The 24,529-nt window shown below is 37.3% G+C and overlaps 1 protein-coding gene across 3 annotated transcripts in view; it reads left to right on the top strand.

Moving 5' to 3' along the window:
- Window positions 1-24,529, top strand: part of Pard3b (par-3 family cell polarity regulator beta) — a 1,018,635-nt gene that overhangs the window by 543,158 nt on the left and 450,948 nt on the right. For all 3 annotated transcript variants that reach the window (XM_052192632.1, XM_052192630.1, XM_052192631.1), the window contains exons 6-10: window positions 7,450-7,536; window positions 12,704-12,829; window positions 14,305-14,663; window positions 17,227-17,366; window positions 19,490-19,618. In XM_052192632.1, the coding sequence (XP_052048592.1) occupies window positions 7,450-7,536; window positions 12,704-12,829; window positions 14,305-14,663; window positions 17,227-17,366; window positions 19,490-19,618 (841 nt within the window). The remainder of the gene's footprint in view (window positions 1-7,449; window positions 7,537-12,703; window positions 12,830-14,304; window positions 14,664-17,226; window positions 17,367-19,489; window positions 19,619-24,529) is intronic.

Genomic DNA, 24,529 nt, shown 5'->3' with positions numbered 1-24,529 from the left:
ATAAGGAGAGCAATTCTGATAAGTGATTAACTTACTGGATAAAAAACATTGCTCAATGACTCATCGGGGTAGCTACGAATTCAAAAGCTGGTAAAAGGATGTTTTCTAACTAGGCTTATAATGTGTGTGTCCTGTGACTAATCAATCCTCTCATCTTGATCATAAAATACAATGAAGTAGAGGAGTTTCCCTAAGGCACCCCTTTAAATAGCAGGCGATGTATACAGAAGACCTTCCCTTCTCCTGATTCCTTGACATTTCTGACCTCACCTTGCTGCTCAGTTCCCATCTCTGAAGGTTACCTTCTCTAGCCTATTTTTTCTTTCATGTTTTATCTTTCCATCTTTGTCTATAATAGCCATCCAAAAGACAAGTAATTTGCAGAGTCCAACGCAAAATGTGTTGGCATTGCCCTGTTGGTTTCATGCTTCACTCATAAGTAAATGTTTAAGCCTATATTCCCTTGAAGCAAGAAAGTTGCAACAATTCGTTAATATGTCTCAAATACTAAACTCTTCCCTCCTCTTTTCTCCTTTTAGTTGCTCCCACATATAACTGCCTGGTAATTCTTCTAAAGCACAACAATTATCACAGGGCTCTAGTACCAATACCTTGAGTGCCCACTTTCTATACAATCTAGTATGAATCTTTCAGTGGGACATGTTGTTTGCAACTCTTTGACTCTGCCACCCCACCTACTCTGGGACCTTACCCAAACTGCTACAGACATGAAATGGGTGCTAAAACCCACCCCCAATACTGGAGGATGTCTGTCTCCAGGGCCTGCCTAAGTACCCAGGTATATGTCTGCCAGTGCTTAGACCCCCTCATCCCCACTCCATCACCTGCCCTGGAGCCTTTCTCAAGAAGCTGTACATGGGCAGTAAATACCCTAGTGTCCTCCAGTAGCTCCTGAACTAGAATCACCCTAAAATCCCCGCACATGAATCAAACTGAGTGCTGAAAGACTGAGAACACATCCTACCCAATCTAAAACTAGTCAAGTAAGACTAACAGTAAAACCAGAAACAAATTCCCACTCATCAAAAGTGAGCTAGAAACTTATATCAAAAGATACAACCAACAACTTAACCTTAGGCACCAAGTTACATCCCAAAAACATAATCAGTATGGAAAAACCAACATGTCCCCAAAGACCATCTGTCAAATAGCAATGGTCACAAAGGAAAACAACTTAGACAAATTTCAAGACACAAAATTTAAAATATTCTTTTGTGTTTATGTATATGTACATGTATCTGTGTTTGTATATAGAAGAATATTTACTAAAACAATGGAAAGAGATGTCTACAGAGGAACAAGAGGCACAAAGAACACCCAATAAACAGAATCAGAGGTAGGGAAAACTTCCCATACCATATTATAGTTAAAACATGAAATATACAGAACTACAACAACAAAAGTAACAATAACAACAACAAGGAACTTAGGAAGCTTCAGGAGAGAAGTTACAAAGCACTTATAATTCAATCCTGTTAGAACAGTAGCTACCTTCGTAATGCTGTGACCCTGTAATATAGTTCTTCATGTTGTTATAACCCACAACCATAAAAATATTTCTATTGCTACTTCATAACTGTGAGCTTTTGACTATTGTAAACAACAATGTAAATATCTAATTGCAGGATATCTAATATGCGATCCCTGTGAAAGGGTCTGTCAACCCCCAAAGTGGTCCTGACCCATAGGTTAAGAACTGCTGCTTTCAAATGTTAGCTGACTTCTTAATCAAAATATCAATAGCCAGAAGAACTTGGAGTGATGTACAAATTGTGAATGACTATAGATGCTAAGACAACTATATCTGGCCAAACTATCTGCCATAGGCGAAGGAGGAAGAACCCTTTCTATAATCTAACTAGATGGAAGGGATTCCTGCCCACCAAACCAGCATTACTGGGAAAAATTCTGAGGACTGAAGAGATAAGCACAACCAAGAGGCTGCGAGAAGAAAACAGAGGACACTGTTACAGAGCAGAGCTAAGAAAGCTACCCACAAAGCAATAAAGTTTCTATAGTCAGTGCACACCTGCTAGAACTTAAGCCCTCACCAACCTGACAAAACTCATAAGTTAGCATTATCCATCTTTTTGTTTTCTGCAAGACACACACACATCTACCTTCAATGATAGACTGTCTTAGAATGAAAGAACATATTCTGGGCCAATGGAACTAGTAAACAAGCAAGCATGGTATCCTGACACTGACAATGTAAACCAAGCCAAAACTAATAATAAAAGATAAAGTTCATTTCATCCTGATCAAGGGAACAACTCACCAAAATCCCATTATGAGTCTAAATATAAATGCGCCAAACCCAGGACTACCCAATTCCATAAAATACATATTACTAGATGTTGAAACCTAAATTTGTCCTAACACAGTAAGAATAGATGACTGCCAACTGATAGGCCACCCAGGCAAAAAGCAAACAGAGAAGGACTAGAATCAAATGACCTAACAGACCAAAAGAACCTAACATATCTGCAGAATGTTTTACTCAAACACTGCAGAATACACTTTCTTCTTCTCAATATTTAAACAGAGGTTCTTGATTGACTGACTTTTTTAGGGAACTTTCCCATGGTAGTTTATGATAATTGAATTAAATTATTATAATTTAGACAGATTAGTTAATAGTACACCTACCATCAAACTAAGAGATTTTCAATCAATGCATTTGTACCAACAAGATGTTTCTACATGGAGTAGAATTCAGGGTCATCTACAAAACCCTCTTTGACGCTTTCCTCTGAGTCTATATTGTTTGCATCAGTTACTGGTGGGACTGCAACTCAGTACTTGAAGACACAAGCTCATATCTTCAGATCATTTGGTAAGGCCTTTTATCTTTCCTCTCCATGTAAGCAATATAGTGAAGGAGTATATCCCTGGATCATTCAGTTTTACAAAGAAAATCAATGAGAAAAAATTATAATAGATTATTCCTTTAAAGCCCATAAATTTTTTTGTTCTCTTATAAATGCTAATAATCAAACTAGGTCTAATGACATAGTGCTATAATCCAGAAGCTGAGGCAGGAGAATCACTAGTTCTAGGCCAACCTGGGGTGCATAGTGAAACATCCATCTGAAAAGAAAAGGGGATTCTTAAAGTCACAGTAATCACTAAAAGTTCTCAATCCCCTGTCAGATACATATGTGTGATGTGTGAGTTACTTTTGACTTAAAAGTAACATCTCTTTTGGGGAGGAGGAGTCCCACATTTCCATGTCCTCATTAAAGAAATGAGGAAATCTGAGGCTGGGCATCTTGGTTTAAATGACTGAGACAGACACTGGTTTCACAGTCACCTTTTGGGGAAAAATATAAAACAATTGTCCCCTGTCCATAATCTTTTCTCTCCAGTTGAGACTGTATTGAATAATATTAATGTTGAAAACTGTCCATTTGTCTTGGGAGGAGGAATCAGACCTGCTCCTGTAGCACACATTACATCATCTGCCTGAATCTTCAATTCTTTGTCAATAGGAACTAGGTGAAGTCCTTATGATCCAGCTCTGACAGAATGGCTGTCAGAAAGTCTCATCTTTATCCACCGATACGTAGCCATTTCCATCATTCTGTCCTGAGATCTTTGACTAGCAATGGCTGTTCCCATGATTATTGAGTCAACACTATCACATAGACCTTAGAGCAATGAGCTAGCATAGCATTGTTGATCTGATGTTTCTGAGCATCTCCCAGAGTAACTGCTTTGATCTAAGGGACTCTGATCACTTCTCTGTGCTGTGATCCTTACCTCACCAGGGTCATAAGATTGTCTATTTCCATGGTTTGTTTTACCTTCTACTTCTAGAATATCCTTTCCACCTTGTATTCTATCTATGGACTGCAAAACAGATGCACCATCAGGATGTGGAATTTAATTCCTTTGACTCTTAAACCAGAGCTCGATTTCAGACATAAGCTCTACGGGTCTTTACATGACTTTTACTTTACAGTGAAAGGATTGTCACCATTACCTTTAGACTAGAATTTCTCATCAAGAATTCGATGATGGGAGCTTTTTATTCTTGGTCCACCTTACCCCTCACATGACATGGCTTCTTTACTGTCCTCCAAACTTGAACAACTGCTCTCTAAATCCAAATTGGACTTGGGTTTATCTAAAAAAAAAAATAGCATTAGTAACATATTCATTCACACCTTTGTAAAATTCTTACCATTGAGGGAATATACTTACAGACATTTCTAGACAACATCATTAAATACTTATAAAATTGCAGTGCTTCTACTTTTCCAATCAATAAAGGTATGTGAACTTATCTATATGACATCATATTTCAGATACCTTTCTTTCAAATAACTTTTGGACCACATTTTATGAAGTTAGGACAGGATCTATGTATATAAAGATTTGAATGCTGTTTTTATTAATCAGATCTCACTATCTGTGAATGTTTGCATATTATTAGTTTATAAAATTGCAAGTCCACTTTGAAATTTTTGAATGCTAGCCTTTCTTTTTTATTTTATTTATTTATTTACTTATATATTCACTTTACATACATCCCAGAACAAGCCCCATCTCCTTACACTTACACCTCATGCAGGTCCTCCCTTTCATGTCCCCCTCTCCTCCTCTAAGAAAGAGGAGCCACCCTGAGTGAGAAGTCTCCTACTGAGACCAGACAAGGCAGCCCAGATAGGGGAACAAGATATGTGTGTGTGTGTGTGTGTGTGTGTGTGTGTGTGTGTGTGTGTCCTAGGTCCAGCCCAATGATAACTTTTCTTGAATACTTTAAAAAGGTTGTCAAGACTCTTAGTTGAAGAATTATGACTGTTGTGTTTAAAGGAAAATTAAAATTTTACCATGAAATATTGAAAAAAGGGAATTTCATATAGAAATGCATTTAAACAGCATCTTCTTCATACTTTTAGTAGTTTTGAATAAGAATAAAGCATAAGATTTACTTAGTAGAATATAAAAACATTAGCTTAATAATTACTTAATACTAATATAATATTATACATAGAATTTATTATGTTTACAAGAAAGGTTTTGAGTAGACTTAAAGAAATATTTATAAAATAGAAAAAGAAATGAATTCCATGGAAGCCAAGATCTATAAAAGCCATTTATGAGCTGAAATCTTTAAGTCTGCTCTAGACTAAACACTAATATTTTATAGCTTCTACATTAAGTGTGGGTGATGTCCCGTGGTATAGGGATACTTAATATATTTGTCAGAAGAGAGTTGTGACAGTGGGAAAACTAAGAATTATAAAGATATACTGGCTGGTTTTGTGTGTTAACTTTACACAGGCTGAAGTTATCACAGAGAAAGGAGCTTCAGGTAAGGAAATGCCTCCATGAGATCCAGCTATAAGGCATTTTCTCAACTAGTGATCAAGGGGGGAGGGCCCATTGTGGGTGGTGCCATCCCTGGACTGGTAGTCTTGGGATCTATAAGAGAGCAGGCTGAGCAAGCCAGGGGAAGCAAACTAGGAAGTAACATCTCTCATGGTCTCTGCATCAGCTCCTGCTTAGTCAGGAAGCTTGATGTTCCTGCTTGAATTCCATTCCTGACTTCCTTTGGTGATAAACAGCAATATGGAAGTGTAAGCTGAATAAATCCTTTCCTCCACAACTTGCATCTTGGTCATGATGTTTGTGCAGGAATAGAAACCCTGACTAAGACAGAAGGATAATCATCTTTTAGTGGTTAAGAAAGAATTAAGTCTCAGTTTCCAAAGTTTTCATGTCAGTATCATTGGAGTTGGCCTTAAATTTAATTGTAAATGCATTCTATAAAAAATACTGTATCAGATCATTAAATCTACACAAGTTTATGTACCCTGCAAGTGTTTTCCTTTCAGGACTTACAATGCACATTAGTGTCTCCAGACATATATATGTTCATACCCTTCCCCTTCACTCATAAAGAAACAAGTCCTTATGCTCCATGTCACAGTGCTCATGTTTGTTTGGTTTGTGATTTTATTGCAGATCTCTTCTATAGCCTGCTTCACTGAACAAGTTGAATGTTTTAGTAATATCTGAGAGAAGATCATTTGAAACTTATTATCAGTTCTGAAATTGAATCATCTCTCCGAAATGCTAGAAACTGTCTTCCCTTTATTGTATTGTATTTTATTTTAACATTTTAGTTCTTACTGATGATATGCTTGCTTGGAAAACATGTTAACAATAAGTCTAATCTACTGAGTAGCATATATATATATATATATATATATATATATATATATATATATATATTACACACACACACACACACATATGGTTGATAATTTAAAAATGCTTCATGCAGGGTGAATTCATCAGCCACTTTGTTTCCTTAATGCTGCTCTCAACTTTCCTCCAAGGACCCAAATTTTTAATGTTTTCAGTTTGGAGCAGAAGAGAATCTGAGATAGCCATGGCTCTTTATTTGACATCTTGTTTCAGGTCATCTTGACGTGAATGGAAAACAATAGGGATATGTTTACAATTTCCAGGAAGGTGGTGCTGGCTTCAACTTTACCATTTCCACTGGCAATTCTCATTCTCTCTCTCTCTCTCTCTCTCTCTCTCTCTCTCTCTCTCTCTCTCTCTCTCTCTCTCTCTCTCTCCCTCTTTAGGATTAAAGGAGCCAATAATCGTTCACAGTTATTATTTTCATCTTTACAAACACTTGTTAGCTCCACCGCGTAGACTCAGAGGCTTCTAATGCATTGTGCATTTCAGTCATACACACACCCGTTACTGCTTCTCGCTCATCCTTTCCTTAATCTGAGCTAGGTTAGGAGGTCAGACTTTCTATTTCTTTCTATAATACATTTTCTCTGGTTTTTGCAACCCCTCTTTCTGCCTTAAAGATAGAAATAAATAAATAAACCAGAAGGTGAATACTTGGAATTGTTCCATTGAGTCCAATGGATGCGAGCTTTGATTTACATTGCTTTGAACATGCCTGACTGTGCTCCTAACTGTGCCTTCCCTGGCATTATAAACTGCAGTCCAGTTCGTTTTCTAATAAATATTTTTATTCCATGTTTCCCCTTTTCTGGGGAGAAAACCCTGCCTTCAAGCATAGGCCTAGCTGGAGTTGTTCTGTGTGTTTATGGTCTGTGCAGTCATTTTCAGGAAAGTCTCATTGGGGACAGATTCCACCTGTGAACCTCTTTTTATCTCTGTTGATTTCTGCAGATTAAGTGGGAAGTTGGCTTAGCAGTGAGTCCTTTTCCAACTTTTGGTTTTCAAGAAAGATTCAAATTGGAAATTAGGGAACCTTTTAAGGTGTTTCTTTTGTGGATCTTCCACAAACACCAGCAAGCCCTATACTCGTGCACCATAAATCAATTACATCAGTTGATAAAGTCAGCGAGGGCATGGAGATGGCTTAATGTGCCTCATCTGGATTTTACCTCAGACTTACTTGTGCTCCTGTTTTGCTCTGCCCAGTGATATGACGAGAGCTGTGGAGGTTTCTGGGGAAGGAGACCCCCTGGGCATCCATGTGGCACCCTTCTTTTCATCCCTGAGTGGACGGTAAGGAGCCTTCCTTGTTTCACATGCTGGTGTCCATGAAAACCATGACAAATGCCTTTTCCAGGACAAAGTTAAGTGGAAATCTGCATATTCAGATAGACTCCTTAAGTAGTACTTTGGTTGGGATCATGCTTTAAAAACAGACTAAAATCATTTATTTCTAAGATGCAGAGGAAAAGAAAAGAAATCCCAATTTCCCCACTTACAATTAATTATGAAGTACTTTCTTGGTGCACCCTTGAGAGTGACGAATAGTAAATAGGCTTCTTGGCAAAGATTTTAACATATTGTTAGACAAATGTCATATCTGAATGTTTTTTAGCATTATAAAAGAGACTTCAATGAATGGAGATAGTTAATTCCAAATTCTTCATATATACATATACATATATGAATAAAAAAGTATTTACATTCTAGCAGCTTATCAGCCACAAAACACACAGTGATTTTGTTATAGAAAAAAAATGTATCTTGTTGTTACTGTTTTTTTCCGAGATACATTTCAGGCCACTGAAGACTACTCATTTCAACCTTTTAGAATTTTAAAGACATTTGCTGATAAATCCATACTGGCAAATGCTAATTTAGATTGTTAGTGTTTGTGTCTTGAAATCCACATCTGACTGGATATAAAATCTGTTTTACTGCAGAGAATGAAAATGTGTGTGCCACAGAGCTGGCATAATGCTAGGCTAATGACCTTATGGCACTTCTGGTAGGTGCGTAGCCTTCAAGAAGATGGCTGCTCTAGCACTCCCTTGGCCCTAACAAGGGTTCCCAGAACCCTGGAGGAAAAATCAGCTTTTCACGAACAGGGCCTGATTATAAGCAATAGCCTAGATCCATTTTCTTAAGTGATCATTGAAAAGTAAGAGCATTTTATTTTAGCCCAATAGATCAAGGATCAGAGAAGCCCGTTGATTTATTTTTTGCCCTCCTAGTCTTTCAACGCTGCAGTCTCTGACTTGTTCTCATTCCTTTGCTCTTTCTAGAACCACAATTTCCCCGAAGGTTAGATAGTATTAATTTACTGGCTCTGGATATTTACTCAATCCAGTTGGCCGTATCAAAGGACAAGCAGCCTCACTCATGATATTTGGGTTGGCACTGTCTTTTGCAGGTAGCCATCTGCTACCTGTAATTGCAAAGACATCACCTTATTTTTCTCCCATATAACATCTGATGCCAAGCTCCTGCTGGAATGAATGGTCTCTAAAAAGAAATGAACCGAAAAGCCAGTGGCTCTTATTGTCTGGTTTCCTGTGTGTGTTAATAAGTGTGTTTATATATGTTATGGGTTACGGCAAAGGACAGACCAGGGTTGTTTTTGACAGACAAGGTGAGTATTTATTCAGTTCCCGTGAGAAATCCTAATGGCTTTTGGCAGAAGTGTGCTGATAGAGCTTTGTGAAATACCAGAGTGGTTAAATTACCAGGACCTTTAGTTTAATGAACCTGGAATAGAACATAGGATCTTTGCAATTCCCCAAAATGAACAGAAAGAAAAAATCCACAGTGATGGTCACCATCCTTCATTTTCAGTAGTTGAGAAAAGAAGCTGGCCCTCTAGATGGGAAATCACCTTCTCTCGTTTCAAATAAGGGGAATAGACCAGACTGTATTGATTTCCACTGTTTTTCTGTGGGGTTCTTAGTCCTAGGACAAGTGTGGAAAAGGGTTGGGAAGAGAATTTGACTTAGCCTCAAAGGAATTAATCCCAGTGTTCTCTTCACATAACTGCCAGCTGGTCCCCTAAATTCATCTGTAATGACAATTTACTTTCCATCAAAGTTATAGGGATGAAATGACATTAAAAATATGATATCTCCTTGTAAAACCCACAACCCATGAATATATAAATTGTCAGTATGATGATTATTTTTGGATAAAATAAAAACAGCCTGATTCATAAATGGGGTTTCATTTTAAGCTCATTGTCAACTGTTCAATAACTTGAAGAAGTGGCTCTATTATATATTTTTAGTATCTACTACTGTTGTAGAAAGGAAATTTAATTAAAACATACATTAAAAATCATATGGAAGTGGAGACATGCACCAATAAAAGTTAAGAAGTAATGAGTCCAGGCTGAAACAGCACTCTTAACTCAAGCCATGTGTCTTGATGGGGTTGCCTGTAGAGCAGGTCAGACAAGTGTCTGCCTTCATTCTGCCATCTGGCCTCACTGTGTGAGCACGGGCTTGCTTAGCTCATAGTGGTGTGCTTAGCTCTTAATTTCCTTCCATTTATTAGTTTGTCTCATTATTTTAAATTAGAATTTATATTTAATTCTTTATTAAGACTACTGTAATTGGTTTTGCTTCCAGTGTTTTGTTTTTCACTAAAAAAAAAAAAAAAAAAAAAAAAATTGCCACACCTGCTACTGAAAGAGACCCTTACTCTGGCTACTGAGTCAGCTGGAGTCCATAGGAATCCATTAGCTACTGGAGGAGGAGATGCTGGAGACATCTTGTGTTGAGGGCCCTTGGCTTTCCCTTTTTTGTCGTTGTTTTGGGGGGTTTTATTGTGTTTGTTTTTTAAGGAAAGAAAATAGGCACAAAACACTAAATCCTTGCAAACAAAGAAAAACAGACAAAAATGTTAATTTTATTTTATAATGTTAATTAAATTTAAAAAATTAAAAATTATTTTTCCACTAAAAAAATAGATAATATACTTCTATTTCATAACAAAGATAGCTAAACAGCTAAAGTGAAGTAGACAGGAAGAGGTTCAGAATGTGAGGAGAGTGAACGGCCTAGTCATATCCTATAATTGTACCACAGTAATAATTGTTAGGTCTGATACGTTTTTATCTTAAGTAAGGCAGCTATCACCACCAGTAAGTAAAAGTAAAGTGGTTTATAAGCTTCCCCCACAGAGGTAGAGATGACTTCATACTGCAGGGAATTTACTCCTTCCAGATAATAGGGAGGGTGGGGCTGGATGGGTTTGTTGCTGGGGACCAAACTAATGAAATCAGTCAGTTTTACATTTTACCAAAATTACCTCTGACATACAGGTTTTACAGTTGGGCTTATTCTGTCAATAAATTTTTCATGGAAAGTTAGGTTATTTAGATCAGTGAGGTTCACATAGCATGCTCCAGCTGTAATATGCTAGCTAAATTGCAACCCAGTGGCCCGAAAGAATTAATTCATCTCCCAAAATGTGAAATTAAATCCTAGGGAGTAACATTACATGACTGATGATGTACTGAATTAAATTAAAGGAAGACTTGAATGCTTGTTAAAAAAATATCACTTACATAAACTGGTTTATAACCACACGTGAGCCTCCTAATGGATCATGTTATGGGGAGCCACCGTAACAAAACTCTAAACTGTGAACCAACAGAGAGCAGTTTAATTTAGGAGAAAGCACGATTTTGATCTAATCCCCCTTTTTTCATGTCAAAGAGTTTCACTTTAGCACTGTGCTAAGAAAGAAAGGTCCTGTGATGTGTGTGGTTAATTTAGTAAAGTTTTAGAATTCAAGGATAAAACCTGAGACTTTGCCAGATGACCTTGAGCCCTTCCTTACAGTAGCTGGTATGACTACCACTAGCTCATCAGCAACACACACTGTTCCCTTATTAATGCTTCTGAAGGAGGAGGCTGAGCTCTATTGGGTGAGAACCCTGCCCATTGATACCTGGAGGTGGTCTACACTCCTTAATGACCTGAGGCCTGAGACAGAGGTTCAGTTACGACCACTCGATCAGGCAGACCACTTTCCCCCTGCTTTCATTACAGCCCTTTTCACGTGGCTGACCTTATTATTCACACATAAAATATGCTCATATTTTATTTAGATTTAAAATTTAACACAAAGGGACTGTGTAATATTGCTCACAAGGTTTTCTTCAAAAGGTAGTGACTTAATAGAATAACTAAGGTGACAGGGAACACACAGAGACAGTAGTTTCTCCACTTCCACAGATGCCTGGGGAAGCCCATCGGTCTTTCTCAGTGTGACACCCAGTGAGGCCTGTGTCATGCCACAAAGATAAAGGACTTCACCAAAGTGAGCAATGACTAAAGTATGTAGAGGAGTCATTTCTTGTGGTAGATTTAGTTTTGGCTTTATGAGGGTAATAAAGCTTGCATATGGAAACACACATATACACATGTGCATATACAGCCTGCTTGTGAATACCAGAATCTGTGTCCACAAGATTCTCAATCACAGCAGGTTCTACCAACTCAGGACTGAATATATCAACATAATCTTCTGTCTGTGCTGAGTATATACAGATGTTTATATGCTATCATGCACTACACATTATATTAGCTATTCAAATAGCTAGGGATAATTAAAACATACAGAAGGATGCAAATAGCATGATAGTTTTCATACAGGACTTGAGCATCCACAGTGTTTGGTCCCCAAAGGGGATTCTAGAAACCTCCATGGATATGGAAGAACTGCATAGCAAATGTAAAAATTGTTTGCTATGTTTCCTTTATATTTTCTTTCATTTCAGGCCCCTCTGGGTACTGCTCTGAATCTTAGGTCTGCGGTGGTCCTTGCCTGCTCTATCAGATTAGCTCATTGATGACACTTTTACTCCACCTTATTTACATGATGTGATGCTCCAGCCTTACTTCATCTGGCCATCCTGGGGATGGAGAAAACACCTGGCAGAGACTTGATCCAGAGGCACAGGGACAGTCCTTATAGAGAATAGGGTCTGAGGTGAAATGTTCATTTACTTTTTAAAACGCAAAATGCTAGAGCATATAATAAGACTGTGAAACAGTCCTCTCCCATTACCGGCCCCAAGTTTCTATGTTGCCGCTCAGCCAGGCCTCCCTACAGTTAACTCTGATGCTGCTAGTCATACTCTTGTCTTGGGTAGTGTATTCTTTATTGATCAGTACTGATCTTTTAAGATCAAGGCAAACAAAGAAATGGGTTGGTATTTATGGTATGGATATTTGTCTTCAAGTAGGTGTGTAAGTGTGTGTGGGGGGGTGAGTGTCTGGTATGTGAGTGTCTAGTGTCTGATTGTGTATGAATTTGAAAGGTGAACCATTTGGCTGAATAGAAATATATTCTGTTAAGTAAAGAGAAACCAATGCATATTTCTGGGTAGCTGCGAGAGCAGCCGTAATGAATACATTGGGACTCGGATGTTTTATTTCAACCTAAATGTTTCACTTAGGATCCTTGGACTCTTCATCCGAGGCATCGAAGAAAACAGCAGGTGCAAGCAGGAGGGGCTATTTCAGGAGAATGAATGCATTGTAAAAATCAACAATGTGGAACTCCTGGACAAAACTTTTGCTCAGTAAGCAGTTTTTCATTGTTTTATTGACTTTGTTGATCTCTTGAATATTTATAATCATTGCCGAACTCACTGTGATCAAAAATCATAGGAGGAATGTCAAGGCAATTCCCTTTAAGTGACCTCTGACCATCCATTTCTGAATGCATTTGATGTTTTAACATATTCAGAGGTGGCCAACACGTGTGCCTGATGTCTGTTGGGAGGTTGAGCCATAGAATGCAGCAAGCCTTCCGGCCTGGGGGTCTTTCTGGGCATCCAGGAATGGAGGGGTTTGTTTCTCTTAGGCTATGGGTCAGTTAGACTGGCATTTACTGGCTCTTTTCACAGACAATTAATTCAGCTTATTAATTACCATCCTTGATGTCAGTCTCCCTTAAACTGTGAAAACCTGTGGGTGGTGCCTATGAGGACTCATCAGCAAGTAATAGAAACAACTTGTAAAAACTAAAATTAAAATGTTCTACCTCAAGAAATCATCGTTCTGAATGTGGAAAATATTATGTGGAATACCTATAGAACAGGAGTTGGAATAGATAGAATTCACTAGGTATCTAGATATACATACATACATATATGCATTCATACATATGTATATATGTATATATGTGTGTATATATGTGTACACACACATTATATATATGTGTGTGTGTGTATATATATATTGCTGTGCACTGATATTTGGCAGGGCTTCTAAGGTAGGAAGCTAAGTAGAAATAATCTTCTCTAACAATCAGCATCTTATCTTGCTTCTCAGCCAAAGTGCTCATAACATAGCATCTCTCAGGCCACTACTTTTCAATACTGGGGGCTGATGGTTGCCAGAAGACATGAATCACTACTGCTGTTTAGAGGTAGAATGAAATGACATCTTTCTAAAACAATTAATCCATTCAACTATTGTTGACAGAATTATGATAATTAATAACAATTATGTTATTTGCATATTTTGCTGTCCTGTTTTGCAAAGGCTAAGCAATTTGATGATCCCTATTTTATAAAAGTAGCAACAGATTCATAAAACGTAGGCGTTGAGTCAAAGCCAACTTGGAGACAAGTAAAAATAACTGATTAATAACCTCATTTAAGAATGAGAAGGATTTAAGTTTGCTTTTAATATGTGCTTCAGTACTTCTGGTTAGATTTTCATATTTAAAAACACTTGAACTCTAAGAGTTGTGTGCTTAGTTCTTTTGCTCTGAGGTCCCACTTTAACTTGTTAAATGCAAGTGAATTATATTTACTTTATGTAGGTGTTAACAAAAAATAAACTAGAGGATTGTACACAGTCATCGTGCATGTGTAGCCAGTGTGGAAGCGCCATGATGGGCAGGTAGTAAATAAGTGATACCGTAGAGATAATCCCCGTGCCTCCTCTACCTCTGATCCCAGACTGCTCTGCTTGCCCCAGGCCTGGGCACCTTAGGAAGTGCTGTGTCAGAACACAGTATGATTCTCTGTTTGTTCACTCATCCAAGGGCCCAAGATGTCTTCCGTCAGGCAATGAAATCTCCCAGTGTGGTCCTCCATGTGCTTCTGCCTCAAAACCGTGAACAATATGAAAAATCAGTCATTGGACCACTGAACATTTTTGGCAACAATGATGGGCCTTCGAGAACAAAGCCACCAGCTCCTGCTCGTGGGAAACCAGGACTAAAGGCAGTAACTCTAACAAGAGCTAACAGCCCTGAAGCAGAAGAGTCAGCTTCCCCGCAGCAAAGCAAGAGCCCCCGAGTTCCAAGACTAGGAAGAAAACCTTCCTCTCCCTCGCTCTCCCCTCTCATGGGGTTTGGCAGCAAGAAAAATGCAAAAAAAATCAAGATTGACCTTAAGAAAGGTAATTATTAAATTATGCTTAATAGTGTTCTATTATTGTACCATGTAAAACTAGTTAAGAGAAATGCATTAAGGTTAATTTACTTGAGTCTCTTTTTATTTAATTGTATCAAAGAATAGATTCGAGTGTATACTTGGATAACTTACATTCTTAAAACTGTAGTACTTTCTTCATCTTTTCTCCTCCAAAGTTGAGAGGATTCGAGACAAGACAGTGAAGACCATGAGGAAGACAGAGTGAGTACAGACTTGATAAAAAGCCTCTCACTCAGCCTCAGTAGGCAGGAGAGGTTAATTGTCCTCATTTTGAGTAAGCCAGTGATTTTTTTTTTTTTAAAGCATCCATTAGGCCAGTTTAACAATATGGCCTCTGGCTCTCTTGAATGGTTTTATATCAGTGCAAGGTTTACTCTTCAGAAAGATAACAGATAATGTTTATTAATTGGAAATTCAATATTATATTTCTTCAAGATAGTCCTACTTTCAAAACTGCATAAAACCTTTCTTAATTTTTTTCTAATTTTTGTCCATTTCCATCACAAAGCCGTCATCCTGGGCCACGTGTACATGCGTATGGCTGCAGCGTTACACACATGCCCGAGTGCCCATGTGCTGTGTGTTCCTGTTTATTTGGACTTCTCCCTAATATTTTTTCATCCCATTGTAACTTGCTGAAGTTTTTAAAGCCAATTCAAAGACTCCAATAGTTTTTTTTCATTGAATTAGCTATGTAATGGCCACCATAAAACTTTTAAATATTATTTGTAAATTCAGAAACAAATAACATGTATCTTCCATTAGAATGTAGAAAACATTCTGAGAAGATTTCTCCAATCAAATTTTATTCATTGACAAACTCTTATCCTGTGAATAAAGCAAGTGAAAAAGAAGGCACAGAGTTTTACATACTTGTCTGTCAATGCATTACAAATAAGCCATGTCCAAATGCATTATCATGTACCAATAACACAGCTAGCATATCAGTTCAGCACTTCGACTATAAGGAGGTGAATCAGACACAGAGTCATGAGAAGGGAGCCAACCAACCAGGTGCATTGCCTCTGCCTAAATGTGAAACTATAACAGACACTCCTTAATAGATAAATGGTTGTAGGAAGGAAGAAAGACAAATTACAGTTTCAGCTAAGGTTTTCAGCCAGAGCAATTTGCATACTGGAAATACCATTGGTTGAAATTAGAATTTTAAGTAGATGAGGATATTTGATAATGGCAGGGTCTGGATTGAAGGAGAAACATAGCATAGTTTGAAGTATTCAGGAAAGAGGGCGAGGCACAGAGACACAGAGGGATGGAGAGGTGAGAGGAGAGAGGACAAATGAACCAAACAGATGCTAGCTCCATTCTATAAGGAGATGATAGTAACAGTGACTCACAGATCTGATTGAGGCAAAGATGACAAGAGGAGAATCTGGCCCAATAAGCCTGAGCATCAAGTGTGCTTTTGTGAGAGAACAGTGGTGAGAATTCCAGGTTACAGACATGGTGGGATGAGAGAGATATGAAAATAAAAATATTAAAAATGAAGGGAGACTTAATTTCTAAAAATGATAATTAGTAAGCATCAAAGATTGTTAAGAAATAAGGTCACATATTGAAAGACTTACTGGCAATGGCCATAGGAAAGTATGTCTGTCAACTTCCTAAAGCTTAAACAAGGGATATAAAGTGGGAAAGGTTATTTTGGGCTCACAATCTTGGAAGTTTCAGTGCAAGGATTGTTTGTAAATTGCTTTTGGACATATGACAAAGCAGTGGAGCATGAGGAGAATGCATGCTATAGCAGGCCTCCTGTAGTCCAGAAACAAAGAGAAAGAAACAAGAGGGCCAACGGGGCCATAGCTCCTTCTCTGGAATGCCCCTAATGACGTAGCATCCTTCTATTAAGCCCCATACTCTAAACATTCTACTACTCCCAGGATGCTACAGGCTGGAGAGCATGGTCTTTACAGAAATCTTAGCCACACAGCCATATTTTATTCATGAAAGAAGCTTCAAGAAACACTAATAATAAAGTACAGATTATTTAGTGTTGAGAAATCTACGTATATCTTTAGACACTAGAATGGAGAAGTTGGAGATTGAAAAAAAACTGGAAGGGGACAGGAAAACCTTGGGGACAAAAGAGTATCTACTGCAGTCTAGCAATCAGGATACGTGCAGAGGTCTGAGCCACAAACTACTCAGTTGGTGGAGAGACCCACAAAACCCCAGCAGAAGAGGTCACCTTCTTGGGACAGAAGATGAAGTCAGGAGATTACTGTGGAATCAATGCTTTGGGTGGCACACACTATCTTCTAGAACCTGAGTAAACAAAAGTATTATGTATATATAGTGGATCCTGACTTCACCTTGATGCTACCATTGCCTGTTAGGAACTGTAATCTTTATTTAAAATGAGAAAACTAAAGCCTATGTAAAATTTACAGGGCTGTAAATAATTTACTTTGTATACTTTTATATAACCTAGGCAGAGTTTACTAAAAGAGTGAATGTGATGTTACTCATGCTTAAAGTGACTGCATTATTCTGATCCCGCCTGCCAGGCCCTGAAGGACTTGGTTTCACTGTGGTAACCAGAGATTCTTCTATACATGGTCCTGGTCCCATTTTTGTAAAAAACATCTTACCAAAGGGAGCAGCAGTAAAGGATGGCCGCCTTCAATCAGGGGACAGAATTTTGGAGGTAAGAATTGAAGTTAATTTGTGTAGTAAAACATTTGTTTATACTTAAATAAACAAACAAACATATGTAGTAGTCAGTTGCTATTCCAGTACCACGCCCAAACTCTAACAACTGCAGATGTCTATCTCCTATATGTTAACTAGCATTGCATTAGCAAATAAATGATACCTCAAATTATCACTTAGTTCAGAGAGAATAGGTTATGGTTAGGAATTTCATGCATAAATTAGAGAGAGATAAAGAGATAGAGTGGATGATATAGATATAGAACTAGACATAGACTTAGATATAGTTATGATGATGGCCAATACAGATCCCTGGCTTTAATGAGTGTTTATGTGGGAGGATAGTGATGTGAATTCTAGGTTGACAGGCATGGTAGAATGAAAAGATATAAAAAGTAAGATATTAAAAATAAAGGGAGATGGGGCTGGAGAGATGGCTCAGAGGTTCAGATCACTGACTACTCTTCCAGAGGTTCTGAGTTCAATTCCCAGCAACCACATGGTGGCTCACAACCATCTGTAATAGGCTCTTATGCACTCTTCTAGTGTGTCTGAAAGACGACAACAGGGTACTGACATACATAAAATAAGTAAATAAATCTTTTTTAAAAGTGAAGTAAGTTGAATTTCTGAAAATGATAATTAGAAAGTATCAAGATTGATAAGTATAAAGGTCATATATGGAAAGACTTACTGGCGATGGTCATTGGAAAATGTGTCTATCATCTTCCTAAGCTTTAACAATTCTATATATGCTACATAAACAGTTATCCTGTCTTGTTTAAAAAATAATGAAACAAAAGTTTGCTTATATTCAGTACAAATGCAGCTTTTTCAGTATTTTTATCCAAAGTTGATTAAATTTCTATGATTAAATTCACAGTTATTGAGGGCTGATTATATATTAATGTTTAATTTTTAATGTAACATATATTGAAAATTATTACTTGTAGACAAGATAACGACGTCAATTATAAAACTAGTTAATGAAGAGTCTAACTGTGCATGTCCCAAGAAGGTCAGAAATATGGTTCTCAATAATACCTTTTTAAAAAAAAAACCCTTCTTCCTTTAACCAGTGATATATGAATCAATAAATAGTGAGCTGGGGCTAACAATTTCATAATCTTATACAAGTCTTCACAGTAGTTTCTCCAAAACTTTAAGGGGTGTCTTATTGAAAGTGCCACACCCGAATCAGCACTGCTTGTCGTGCTCAGGAAGAGAGATGCTGAGTTGGTTTGGCATGGAGAAGTATTTAGAATACCCAAAATGTGAGGCTTGTTCCTCCCATGTATTTCTGTTCAATAATATCCTCCTCTCGATAAGGAGCTCTGCTCAGTTGACCTGGAGAGAAATCTTATTTGAGACTGGCTGGTTTTAAATCTTCTGTGGCATGAAAAGTTGCTTTCAAAACTTCATGCCTGAGAATACGTGTTTTGGAAACATTTTAGTATTCCATGTAGTTCTAGATCACAAAGGATGCTCAGCCTGACAAATGAGACTCTGAGACTAATTTCTAATAACCTGTGGTAACATGCTGACAGTGCTTTTCCAGACAAAAAGAACATTTAGGATTTCACCAAAGCATGTATTTCCAGAGTAATTTGCCATATGAGAAGTAATTTCACTTATGCCTGGTATATTGCAAACCATTTCATATATACTTGACAAATTAATTTCTGACACTTCTCACTCTGATTTTTTTCCTTTGTAAAAATGTGATGAATTAGGGGAAAATGTGAATATAAAATAATTTACTGATTGAATTTGTCTAGTATCAAAATTAGGATAGTCATTTTATTATTGAACATGTGTATCTGCCCATGTGTTTAGTATTACCTTTTTAGAACTTCACTGCATTTATTGCACAGTTAATTCACTATATAGATCATTTAAAAAGCAACAACAAAACACTTAGGAACTGAACATAGTATCACATGTCTACAGTACCAGCACTCAAGAGCTCTGCCAGAAACATCTGAGTTCAGGGACAACCCTGGCTACACAGCAATATCCTGGGCTACATAGCAATCGATGCCTGTCTCAAATAAGTGGGACAAAATGGGTGATAGGAAATGTTCTAACTGTGGTTGCATATATGATTCTACTCATTAGGTAAATGGCAGAGATGTCACAGGAAGAACCCAGGAAGAACTCGTGGCCATGCTGAGGAGCACCAAGCAGGGAGAGACAGTGTCACTCATCATTGCCCGCCAGGAAGGGAGTTTCCTGCCCCGAGAGCTGGTAATGTTCAAACCTCTGTCTCTCTGTATTCATAATGCTCTGTGACATTTGTGGAGTTCTCACAGGAAACAATCAGGCCTAAAATTTAAAGATAGTATCATCATATGAGAGAAAATGTGTGACATTTGTTTTTCTGGATTGCTTGACTTGGGATGATGCTGTGTGGTGTTTTTATTTATTTATAAGTTCCATTTATTTGCCTGAAAATTTTATAAGAAAATTTTATGTTTTTCTTAACAGATGAGTAATATTCCATTCTACAAATATACTACATGTTCATTATCTATTCAACAATTGATAGACATCTAGCCTATATGCACATCATGGCTATTGTGACTAGAGCATCAGTTAACATAGTTGAGCAGGAAAATCTGTAGTAATATAGAGTCCTTTGGGTATATGCCCAAGAATGATATAGTTGGATCATATAATAGATAATAGATACGGGGAAATCCATTTGGTAGTAACCCGGCTCTCCACTGGCTAGCTTCCATAGCTCTAGAAGGTGCTCTGCATGCTGCCAGAGGAGCATAGACATCATCAGTCTTCCCTGTCTCTGCTCCTGTGAGCTGTAATAATGAATGAGGAGTAACCAAACACTTTCTGATTGGATTAAGTTCTGATCCACAAGAATGAACACAGACTGGGTACTCTTAGAACCTGTTTATACATAGTTCATAGACCCTAGGGGAAATTTTACTACTGTTATTCTACTAAATGGCATAGTATTAAACTGCTTCGTAAGAATTTATTGATATATCTATAGATCAGTTCATCTCCCAGCTCTCTTCAAGAAGCTGCTTCTTGTAGTAGATGATGTTTAACACAGAGCTACAACCACTCACCATCCAAAGAGTAAGTGACTTCTGAGTCCCCAGCTCCAAATGGAACATCTATGTCAGACACCTCCCCACAAAGCTCAGGGGACATTGCAGAAGATTATACGAGGTAGAATCACTGGGTGATTATAACAAAACAATCTTCTCAACAAAACAGAGCAGTTATACACAACTGCTCACATGCACAAGACCTGTACAAGTTAAAGCCTGACAAAATTCTATAATGAAGTGGTTAGTGGGCAGGAAGTTTTATCACTAGATGAATAACTATTGCCAACTGATGTCTTCTGGGAGGAGAATAAGTTTTATTTAAGGGTGTGATCATGGTAGGACAACCATGATCCAGGGGTTATCCCTATAGCCAAGAATATTTGTAGCAACAGAAATTGGAGTTGGGCTTTGAAAGAAGAGGAGAAGGAGAAGGAAAAAGAGGAGGAAGAGAAAGGAAGAGAAGCAAGGATGAAGACAGGAAGTTGGATAGTTAGGAAGTTAGAGGGGGTAGATTTGTGAGGAATGCTAGGAAAGGGTGATCAAAATATATAAAATTTTCTTTTTAGCCAGAGGGATATAAGTAGTAACATAAAAGAAAACAAACTATTTTTTATTACCTTTTTTTAGTTTGTTATGTCTGCCATGAATCTTTGTTTTGTTTTAGGAATGGATATGTAGGTAAGATGCATTCAATTCTAAGAGTATAACATTTAATGTAATGCTATACAGCCATTCTGAATGCCTTTCTAACTGGATCAATACTTATTCAGTTGCATGGGAATTTGGGTACAGTTAATTGTAGTGTGTGATGTTTTTATTTATTTATGTTTTTATAAGAAAGTATATAAAATTAATTTTAAAAATAATTTTAAGAATTAATAAAATAACACTTCAAAAAGAAAAAATAAGTGAATGGAAATAAAAATACAGGAAAGTATTCAAAGTGGATACAAGACGCATAAAGGGATCTATAGAGAACTACAGTTGCACTGAATAAAAAACTGAGCCTCTTGAGTTCTGAGAAAGGGGTCATAAGAAGAGACTTTCAAGTCATCAAAAAAATTTAATTTTTTTTTAAATTGAAGATCAAAGATGCATAAAAATTCATGTATATTGGCTTTTTTCCTCATAGAGCACAGTAACAAGTTTGATGCTGTACAACTTAAAAGTTGTTGGTTAGATAGATAACCAGATATTTCTCCACTGAAATATAGTAAGTACTTAATGTGATATTATTCTCAAATTACAAATTATTTGTAATTTGAGAAAATCTATAGCATGATGTAATTGAGATATAGGCATACAATTCTACATGGAACATTATCAAATTATTTTTAAAGTCTTGATAAATGATGGTAAAGAAACACACCTAAAATGTTGGGGTTTTATTATGTTAACTGTGAGTACATTTTAATGTATTGAAATGCTTTGCTCTTAGGATGGTTATAGGAAATTTAAAAGGACTTTTATACTCAACAACAACAAAGAAAATGTGATAAAGGACTCTTTGAATCTTTCCTTCTGAATGTGTGATGAACGGATGAGGACATATGTAGGTGACAGGAGAGTGCCGCGGGGATGTGAGCGAGCACTGAGGTTGAGTTGGGAGATCAGTGGCTAGCTAGGGGAAAGTATAGAGATAACTTGTCAAATATGTGAAGTAATATTATATGGATTGGAAAATAAACATACTGCCTTTATTTAAACCATTAATCTATTAATCATCATAACCATCAGTTCAACAAATCACCTACTACCTTTTCAGGACAAAGTTGAAAATTCTAGGAGTACAAAAATAATTAAAACTCGTTTACTATTCACATTGAGCTCTGCCCAAGGCAGATGATTGCAAGAAGGTAATGTTATTAAAAAAACTTATTGACTACACAAATACACAGGAGGAAATGAATTACTTAGAATATTTAAATCCAGCTCACTTCATCTTCTACAAAAATGTTGGACACATAAGATGTATGGCTCAGTGAGTAAAGGCACTTGCTGCCAAACCTGATGACCTGACCCAGGATTCACATGAAGGAAAGAGGACCAGCTATTGCAACTTGTCTTCTGATCACTTCTTTGTTAGCAAGGAACTGCCCCATAACACACACACACACACACACACACACACACACCTATTTCTCTGCACTTTGACTCAGCTATTGTGTGTGTTGTGCACATATCTGAATATAAGTCTTCTATATACTCCTTATATCATCCACCTGTCCCTCCTCTTTCATTCTGAGTATTTTTGACATGGGATTTCCACTCTATACTGCTATTTAGTTCCCTTACCCCACTTCCCATTGAAGGAAGATCTACAGTGATAGATAGATAGATAGATAGATAGATAGATAGATAGATAGATAGATGGATGGATGGATGGATGGATGGATGGATGGATGGATGGATGGGTGGATGGGTGGATGGATGGGTGGGTGGGTGGATGGATGGGTGGGTGGGTGGATGGATGGGTGGGTGGGTGGATGGATGGATGGATGGGTGGGTGGGTGGATGCATGCATGCGGAAGGAAAGTATAAACCATAAGGATAGGAGTCTTGCTTCAGGCCCACTACTCTTCTCCATTTTCAAAGGCAGACCTGAAATGATAGCTCATCTTCTTCCAGAAGATCCTACTCTCCGAAGAGAAATGAAGAAGACCAAAGTCCAAATATTGTCCTCTGAAATGTAGGGTTTTTTTTCAATCTTTTGTTTATTCCCAGGATTCTTCTAGGAGAGTCAACATTAAAAGGAAACAATAAAAAGAGTTCTTGTGTATATGAACACTAGAAGTCTGTTTCCTTATCATTCACTCCTCTGCATGACAGAAATAAAAGTTATCCTAAAGCCTCAGGGAGACTATGCTCATATTTCAGGGGGAAAAAAAAGGAAAATTTGTCCTTTCATTGAACTATGATTCTGTTAGGAATAAAACTCTATGCTAAAGGAAGACATTTCAACCATCCCTTACAGTAAGAGAACCCAAGTGACAAAGCTCTCACTGGTCATTTAAACCCCAGAATCCTCCATTCCTATCTGAGAACTCCTTCAGAACACTCCCATATGTTATCTGGAATTTCTGACTCCAAGGCTAATCCCATTTTCTAGAAGCTTTTCCTCTTTTTTCCCTAGGCAAGAAGCAAAGAGCTAGATAATATTGAGTTTGCAATTCAAAAACATTTTCTTAAAAAATAAAAAAACAATTGCACATGTAATTTTACCAAATTGAATAATGCAATTATTAAAAATTCAAATAGGTTTGCCTCTGAATTTCTTAATTAAAAGCATAGTTGCATAATATAGTAAGTTACCCCCAAGAAATTGGAAGAGGGACAGAGGTTTCCTGACACCTGTAATATTCTCTGGAGTCCATAACTCCTCCAGTTCCATTTCTGTATCAACCACTTCTCTGTGTGATTGGTAGCTGTCCAGATCACTCTGAGTCTGTTCTCCTAAACTGGATGACATTTTTGTGAGGATTAAAGGAGATAATACATACAAAGCTCTTGGAATCATCTCTGGCCATTTGTCAGTTCTCGGTATCATTAGTTCCAATTATTTCTTCTGGAGCATCCCTTCCTTGATTAGAGTATGAATATTGTATTCCACTATGGGTACAATTTCCAAGGGCTTGGCTAAGAGCAACCACTCCTTTTGAACAGTATAGCTTTTCTATTTACTATTCTGGGATCCAAAATAATAAATACCAAACACAATTATATAGCTTGTCAGATCTATAAGTGAGATAGTCTCTATGCATTATTTTGCGCTCATTTAATAGACTTTAGTAAAATTTGATTTCGGTTCCAGAATGACATCATAGACTGAGTCCACCAAGGAACATATTAAATTAATTGTATAACTATGAGATTATAAAGGAAAATAAATTATTTGTTCTCATTGTTTTTATCTTATTCAGAATATGGAGGACATATGGTTAGTATTAATTTTCTTAAATCTATCTGGCAAGTATCTAGAGTCTCAATATTTGACAATAAAATATCCAAATATATGGTATACTTTAGTAATCATAGCAAAGAAAAGATTGGGTGTGTGTTTGTGGGATGTGGTGTGGGGGGG

This window comes from Apodemus sylvaticus, chromosome 9, assembly GCF_947179515.1.
Source record: "Apodemus sylvaticus chromosome 9, mApoSyl1.1, whole genome shotgun sequence".
NCBI classification, from domain to species: Eukaryota; Metazoa; Chordata; class Mammalia; order Rodentia; family Muridae; genus Apodemus; species Apodemus sylvaticus.
The sequence above is the reverse complement of the archived record's forward strand: the minus strand, read 5'-3'. Positions and strand labels throughout refer to the sequence as shown.